The sequence below is a fragment of the Gracilinanus agilis genome, chromosome 3, assembly GCF_016433145.1.
Source record: "Gracilinanus agilis isolate LMUSP501 chromosome 3, AgileGrace, whole genome shotgun sequence".
Taxonomy (NCBI): Eukaryota; Metazoa; Chordata; class Mammalia; order Didelphimorphia; family Didelphidae; genus Gracilinanus; species Gracilinanus agilis.
The window spans coordinates 82,586,578-82,594,950 of record NC_058132.1 but is presented as its reverse complement, the minus strand read 5'-3'; the positions used below and the strand labels follow the sequence as shown (position 1 = coordinate 82,594,950).

Here is an 8,373-nt window from a genome sequence, read left to right as displayed (position 1 = left end):
GAGAGAGAGAGAGAGAGAGAGAGAGAGAGAGAGAGAGAGAAGGAAACACAAAGAGAGAGGGAGAAAGGGAGAAGAGGGAGAGAGAGAGACAGAGGGTTGGAGAGGGAGATAGAGAGAGAAAGGGAGAGAGACAGAAAAACAGAGAGAGAGAAACAGAGAAAGAGAGAGAGAGAGGGAGAAAGGGGGAGAGGGACAGAGAGACAGAGACAGAGAGAGATGGATAGGGAGATGGAGAGAGAGATGGAGAGTTGGAGAGAGGGAGAGAGACAGAGAGAGAGAAATAGAGAAAGAGAGAGAGAGAGAGAGAGAGAAAGGGGGAGAGGGACAGAGAGACAAAGACAGAGAGACAGAGAGACAGAGAGACAGAGGCAGAGAGAGAGAGAGAGAGAGAGAGAGAGAGAGAGAGAGAGAGAGAGANAGAGAGAGAGAGAGAGAGAGAGAGAGAGAGAGAGAGAGAGAGAGAGAGAGAGAGAGACCTGGAGAGAGAGAGAGAGACCTGGAGAGAGAGAGACCTGGAGAGAGAGAGAGAGAGAGAGACCAACAGACAGATGAAGAGAGGAAGAGAGAGAAGGAAACAGAGAGAGAGAGAGAAAGGGAGAAGGGGGGAGAGAGACAGACAAACAGAGACAGAGTCAGATAGAGAGACAGAGGGGAAGGAGGAGGTAGCATGGGAAAACTGAACAGAATTTTATTTTAATTAGGAAAGACGATGTATACACTTATACAAATATACAAAAGAAATACATTGTAGTTCGGATGTAGTAGCAATTGGAGTAATCAGAAAAGGCCTCTTCTATGAGATAGCCTCTCTAGGAACAATAATGCTAACATTTATATAGTACTTTTAAGGCCTACAAAATGCTTTACGTATGTTATCACCCTACAAAGTATTATTATTTCCATTTAATGAATGAGGAAACTGAGACCAAGGGAGTTTAAATGACTTACCCAGGATCACACAACTAGAACTTGTCAGAGTCAGAATTTGAAATGGCTCTCTTCAAGATCAATGTTCTATGCATTGTGCCGCTCAGTTCTCTGAGAAGTGATCCTTCAGCCTCTGTATGAACGCCTCCAAGGATGGAGATCTCATTACAAACCTTTGGGGTAGGTTAGGAAGTTTTCCCTTACATCAAAGCTGAAATTTAACCATCTTCTGTCTCCAGGAGTTTTATTCTTAAGAGGCCAAGCACAACAAATCTCCCTCCTTCCATGAGACGATCTTTGAAAAATCCCAGGCAGTGGGTTCTTTCTTCTCCAGCACAGCTTGGTTAGGAGGAAGCCTTCTCTCCCAGAGGAGGATGGGGAGGGGAAGCAGGAGGGGGGGGGTCTGAGGGAGCCTTCAGAATCTGTTGACCCTCACGTCCCTCCCCCTTCACAGGGCCAAGTCAAAAAACGGAGGTCGATGCCTTCGGGAGCGACTGGAGAAGATCGGCCTCAACTTGCCGGCTGGGCGTCGGAAAGCGGCCAATGTGACTCTGCTCACTTCCCTGGTGGAGGGTAAGTGTGGATGAGAGTGGGCCAGCTTAGGGTCTCTTAGTAAATACTTAGTAAAAGTCCACCACAGGCGAGATTCTGTGCTCAGCGTGGGAGCTAATAAAATAAGTTCAACATGCATCCTGCTTCCAAGGAGCTTAGAATCCAGCAGAGGGGAAAGACATGTACAGGCATCATTGTGATATATGAGAGAGCAAGGAAAGGACAAAGGAGAAGAGGTCCAGGCTCAATGCTATGGGAGGGGGAAGCTAGTGGGGCTCAGTGGATGGATAGCCAGGCTCAGAGATGGGAGGTCCTGGGTTCAAACGTGACCTCAGACATTTCCTAGCTATATCACCCTAGTCAAGTCATTTGGCCCCCATTGCCTAGCTCTTACCAATCTTCTTCCCTGGACCCAATACACACTATTGATTCTAAGATGGGAAGTTAAAAAAAATTTTTTTTAATGCTATGGGAGGAGGGCAGCTGGGTGGCTCAGTGGATTGAGAGTCAGGCCCAGAGACGGGAGCTCCTGGGTTCAAACCTGGCCTCAGACACCTCCTAGCTGTGTGACCCTGGGCAAGTCACTTAACCCCCATTGCTTAGCCCTTACCACTCTTTAGAACCAATACACAGTATTGATTCCAAGATGGAAGATAAAAGTTAAAAAAAAAAAAAAAAGGGAGTACTTCAGGGGCAATTAGTTGGCTCAGTGGATTAAGAGCCAAATCAGAACCTAAGGTCCTGGGTTCAAATGTGGCTTCTGACATTTCCTACTTGTGTGATCCTGGGTTAGTCATTTAACCTGTATTGCTTAGCCCTTATGTCTCTTCTGCCTTGGAGCTAATACTCAATATCAATTCTAAGACAGAAGATAAGGGTTTTAGAAGGGGGAAAAAAAGGGAATACCTCAGACCTATTTCCCTTTATAAAAGAAACTCCAGGCTTCAGAGAATGAATGCCCCAGCAACTCTGGAACAAGAGGCACAAGAGAGATAAAAGCATCCAGGTTCCAATGACAGCCTTTTTTAAAAATCCCTTTCCAGGAGAGGCTGTACACCTCGCCAGAGATTTTGGCTACGTGTGTGAGACAGAGTTCCCTGCCAAGGCAGCAGCGGAGTACTTATGCCGGCAACACGCAGACCCTGCAGAACTGCACAGTCGGAAGAACATGCTGCTGGCCACTAAGTGAGTATATGCTGTGGAGAGATGGGCTAAGGTGGGGTGGGGGGCTGGTACCGAGGGCCTGAGTGACTGAACACATACATCTCTGCCATCCATCTCCCCCAGAGCATCCCACGGCAAAGGTCAGGGATCAGAGAGCTCAGAATCTCAAAGTGTGAAGGGACCTCAAGGCGTCCATTGTATTGTAAGCTCCTTGAGGGCAGAAACTGTCTTTTGCCTCTTTTTGTATCTTCAATACATAACACATTAGTTTAATAAATGGTCATCAGCTGATTGACTGATGACTAGGCCAGCTCAACTTCCACCTAAAAAGGAATGCAGCCTCTGTGTGAAGCCCTTGAGAGGCAGTGTCAAAACATGGAAAGAACACTAGCTTTAGAGTCAGAGGGTCTGGGTTAGAATCTGATTTCTGACACTGCTTGTGTGACCTTGGAAAATGGACCTAAACCTCCCTGGCCTCAGTTTCCTCATATGTAAAATGAGTAAATCAGCTTCCACTAGATGGCCAAGAGGTTCCTTCTAGCTTTAGTTCTGGGAACCCTCAGTAATCAGAAGCCTACTTACTACCTACCATGGCCACTCAGGTCTAATTGTTAGGAAGTTTTCCTGATTATCTTGCTAAAATCTGCCTGTTGGCAAGAGTTCTAGTTCTGTCCTCTATGGCCAAGGAAAATAAGCTTCATTCCTCTTCTCCATGACAGCTCTACCCTTCAAATACATAAAGAAAGTGACTGTAGACCTCCTTGCGCTTCCTACACTTCAATTTCTTCCCAAGTTTTCAATGATCACTTCTATATGATGACTCCATCATCTAAATCTTTAGCCCTAAACTCTTCCCTGCTTGTCTGCTGCCCATCTGTACCCATCCCAGGAGGGACTAAAGCTCCGCATTTGTGAAATATATCCACTCCCATATAGCTCTAAAATCCTATGATTCTTTTAAAATTTATGATATCGGGGCAGCTGGGTAGCTCAGTGGAGTGAGAGTCAGGCCTAGAGACAGGAGGTCCTAGGTTCAAACCCGGCCTCAGTCACTTCCCAGCTGTGTGACCCTGGGCAAGTCACTTGACCCCCATTGCCCACCCTTACCAATCTTCCACCTATGAGACAATACACCGAAGTACAAGGGTTAAAAAAAATTTATGATATCATATTTTGTTTTTATCACTTTCATTTCCCAATATAGTGTCACCTTCCTCTCCCAAACAACCATCTTTTATAACAAAGAATTAAAAAAAAGATACCAAAAAACTTCAACAAAATTAGCCCACATAGCAACTAAGTCCCTTATCTTCTGTCTTAGAATTGATATTGAGTACATTATGTGTAGCGATCCTCATGCATTGACTTTGCCTCTGCAAAATAGGGAGGGAAGTACACCTTCGTATTTCTTCTTTGAGGCCAGGCTTGGGCATAACAGTTTCATAGCATTCTATTTCGCTTTTTGTTATTGCTCTTTCCACTGATATTGTTGTAGCCATTCTGGTTTTGCTTACTTCACTTTGCATCAGATCATATAATCTTCTCATGCTTCCCTTTCTTCTTCCATTATTTATCCTCTCTTAGAGTGAAATAATATTCCTTTACATTCATGTACCACAACTGGTTATATCCTAGGATTCTTTCTCTTCTCACTTTGCTTCTGAAAGCCTATTCAGGTCTCCTTCTTAACATCTCTATTTCTATTCATGGCATTACCATCCTCGTAGGGTTCAAATCTTGGTGTCATCTTTGAGTTCTCTTTTTCTCTTTGCTTCCCTTTGCCATCTGATTGAATGCTAATAAATCCTGTTAATCTTCCCCCTACCTCTGCAAGGTCTCTTTTATCCTCAATTGGTCCTGAGTTCTCATTTCTTTTTGCTACGATTATCACAGTAACTGGTCTTCCTGCCACCAGCCTCTTTCCCTCCAATCCATCCTATACACGAGGGCTAAATGGCCAGTTTTCATCATATTCTTTGCCTACAGTATAAAGTCAAAACTCGTCCCCCTGCCACATGACCTCTTCCCTACTTCTTTGCTATGATCTTTCATGACCTCTCCTAAATGAACCCTTTACTACAGGTAAATTCATTTCCCCATTGTCTCCTGAACATATCTTGTGGTTTCTGCTCTCCATGAATTTGTTCATTTTCTTTGGATTGACTTACCTCCCTCTGGTATCCCATCAATCAATCCATTTTCCCCCATCAGATCACTCTCCTTCTCATTGTAAAAAGCAATAATATTGCCTTTAAAAACATTTTTTCCAGCTTACAGATCAATACAATTTTCAGTAATCATCTCTTGACATTTTGTTCTCTTCCTCCCACCCAACCTTCCTCCCTCCCCAAGATGGCAGGTAACCTGATATAGGCATACATGTATTATCATACAACATGTATTCTCATGTTTCATCATGTTGTGAAGGAAGAGAGATATCACTTACAGCAGAGAAAAATTCTTGGAGGAAATAAAGTGCAGGATGGTATGCTTTGACCTGCATTCAGACTCCATCAGGTCCTTCAGTAGCAGCAGACAGCCTTTCCCATCAGGAGTCCTTTGGAGTTGTCGTGGATCTTTGCATTACTTATAATCAGTCAGTTTATGAAGCACCTGCTATATGCCAGATGCAGGGCAGCAAAGTGGCACGATAGACAGAATGCTGTGCCTGGAGTCAAGAAGGCCTGAATTCAAATCCAGCTCCAGCATTCACTGCCAGTGTGACACTAGGCAAGTCACCTAAGCCTGTTTGTCTCAGTTTTCTCATCTGTAAAATGAGATGGAGAAGGAAATGGCAAACCACTCCAGTATCTTTGCCAAGAAAATCTCCCAAAAAGGGATCATGAAGAGTTGGATTCGACTGAAAAATGACTAAACAGCCACATGGAATACAGATACTAAAATGATGCAGTCCCTGCCCTCAGGAGAGTATATTCGAACAGGGGGAACAACAGGCATATACAGAGGTATACACAAAACACTATAAAATAGATGCAAGTTCACCTTGATAGGGAAAGTGTCAAAAGTTTGGGGGAGGGAGAAGTGGCCACCAAGGCAGAAGCTCAAACTTGAACTTGAACACGGTCTTGAAGGAAATCAGAGCTCCCAAGAGGCAGAAGGTGAGGAGGGAGAACATTCTGGGGATGGGAGACATAATGCAAAGGTTATGTGACAAGGGATGTGGAGTGTCAAGGGTGAGGACCAATAGAAGGTCAGGATGGTTGTACCATAGAACGCATGAAGGGGAGTAAGGAATAAGAAGGCTGGAAAGGTAGGATGAGGACGGCTGGTGAAAAGCTTTAAATAGCAAACTGAATTTACATTTGATCCTAGAAATAATAGGGAGTCACTGAATTTTACTGAGTAGGAAGGAGAGTTAATGTAATTACATTTGTACATTAGGAAAATAACTTTAAGTGACTGTGTGGGGGCTGGGAAAGAGACTCAAGGCAGGAAAACCAATAAGAAGAAGATTAAAATAGGTTTGTCCAGGGAGTGACAAGAGCCTGAATTCTTGGATATGTGATTGGAGACATGAGAGATGTTGTAGAAATAGAAATGACATTTAGAAATGGAAGGTACGTATTAGGTAAAGGTAATAAGGAAGGTAGTGCCATGTTTTGGGACCAGCCAGAATAAGGCTAATCCCTTCTCCAAGTGATAGCCTTTCAGATACTTAAAGACGGCTATCATGTCTTCCCCATGCTGCAACTCTTCTTTGTTCCAGGGTAATGATATCTGGTTATTTCAGCCAATTTTCTTAAGTTATGGATTCAATGCCCTTTACCATCCTGTTTGCCTTTCTTTGGACATTCTCCATCTCACTGATGTCATTTTTAAATTGTGGTACCTAAAACACAGTAATCCAGATGAGGCCTGACAAGGGTAGGATACTCTTAATGTAGCCCAGGGTTGCACCACATCATACTGCTGACTCATATTGAACTTGCAGTCCACTAAACTCCCCAGACCTTGTTCAGTACCACTGTTACTATCCATGACTTTTGTTGTTGTTGTTCAGACATCTTCAGTTGTGTCCAATTCTTCTTGACCTCATTCAGGATTTTCTTGGCAAAGACTGGACTAGTTTGCCATTTCCTTCTCTAGCTCATTTTACAAGTGAGGAAATTGAGGCAGAGTTAAATGACTTGCTCAGGGTCACCTTGCTAGTAAATGTCTGAGGACAGATCTAAACCTATGAGGATGAATCGTCTTGATTCCAAACCTGGCACTCTATCCACTGTGCCACCTAGCTACTCTTATTCATGGTTTACCCATCTTATTTATGTGAAGGTGAGTTTTTGTAAATGCATGACTTTACATATTACTAAATTCCATTTTATTAGATTCCACTAAATGCTGCAGCCTGTTTTGATTCCTCACTTTGGCATCTAATGTATTAGCTTTCCCTCCAACTTTGTATCATCTTCGAATCTGATGAGCAGATAGCTCCTATGTCTTTACCCAAATCATTGATAGCTCTGTTAACTACATCGAGGCTAAGCCCAGATCCCTGAGACTCTCCTTTAAAAACCTCTTGCCATGTGGACATTAAACCATTAATAATTAGTGTCCAGCTATGCAACCGCCTCTGAATCCATCTGATTATATCTCCATCTTCTCTTCAAGGATGGCATGAGATACTTCATTAATAGCTTTGCTAAAATCTAGGTAAACCACATCTTCAGTGTTCCTCTCATTTTAATAACCCCATCAATAAGGGAAATGAGGTCAGGTTGTCATGAGCTGTTCTTTTTTTTTTTTTTTTTTTTTTTTTTTAACCCTCACCTATCTTAGAATCAACACTAGGTATTGATTTCAAAGCAGAAGAATGGTAAGGGCTAGGCATTGGGGGTCAAGTGACTTGCCCAGGGTCACACAGTTGGGACGTGTCTGAGGCCAGATTTGAACCCAGGACCTCCCATCTCTGGGCTTGGCTCTCAATCCACTGAGCCACCCAGCTGCCCCCCATGATCTGTTCTTGATGAAGCTCTACTGGCGTTTTGGAATCAATGTTTTCCTATCTAGATGTTTGCCAGACTTTGTTCTATAATTTTGTAGACTATTCTCTTATCTCTCTTGAAAAATGAGATGTTCAATAGGCAGTAGGTAGTGTAGGACCAGGGCTCAGGAGAGACTCTCTCTCTCTCTCTCTGTCTCTCTCTCTCTGTCTCTGTCTGTCTGTCTGTCTGTCTCTCTCCTCTTCTGTCTCTCTCTCCTCTTCTGTCTCTCTCTCCTCTCTTTTTCTCACACCTCTCTCTCTCCTTTCCTCATCTCTCTTTCTCTCTTCTCTCTTCTCTCTCCTCTTCTCTCTCCCCTTTTTCTCACACCTCTCTCTACTCTCATCTCTCTTTCTTTCTTCTCTCTCTCTCTTTCCCTCCCCTTCCATTTTTCTCTCTCTCCCCTCGCTCCATTTTCTCTTTTCATCTGTCTCTCTCTCCTTTCTTTTTCTCACCCCCTCTCTCCTCTCCTCATCTCTCGTTCTCTCTTCTCTCTCTCTGTCTCTGTCTGTCTGATGGTCTGTCTCTCTACACACACACACACACACACACACACACACACACACACACACACAGAGAGAGATAAATCAGAGAATTGTATGATTAGGGATAGAGTCTAGACCTGTGATTTCACTGGTATAAGGAACTCCCACCAATACAAGTCGGCCCTTTCTGTGCAACTTAAAGTCTTGGAAGAGTTGCCTAGAATACCGAGAGAGTTTAAATGGTT

General features: G+C 43.6%; 1 protein-coding gene across 1 annotated transcript in view; it reads left to right on the top strand.

The window, feature by feature from the left end:
• The window catches only part of TFAP2E (transcription factor AP-2 epsilon), a 40,958-nt gene extending 38,290 nt beyond the window's left edge, over window positions 1-2,668 (top strand). Inside the window, exons 6-7 of the mRNA XM_044668784.1 lie at window positions 1,382-1,500; window positions 2,523-2,668. Coding sequence (XP_044524719.1) covers window positions 1,382-1,500; window positions 2,523-2,668 — 265 coding nt within the window. The remainder of the gene's footprint in view (window positions 1-1,381; window positions 1,501-2,522) is intronic.
• The last annotated feature ends 5,705 nt before the right edge of the window (window positions 2,669-8,373 follow it).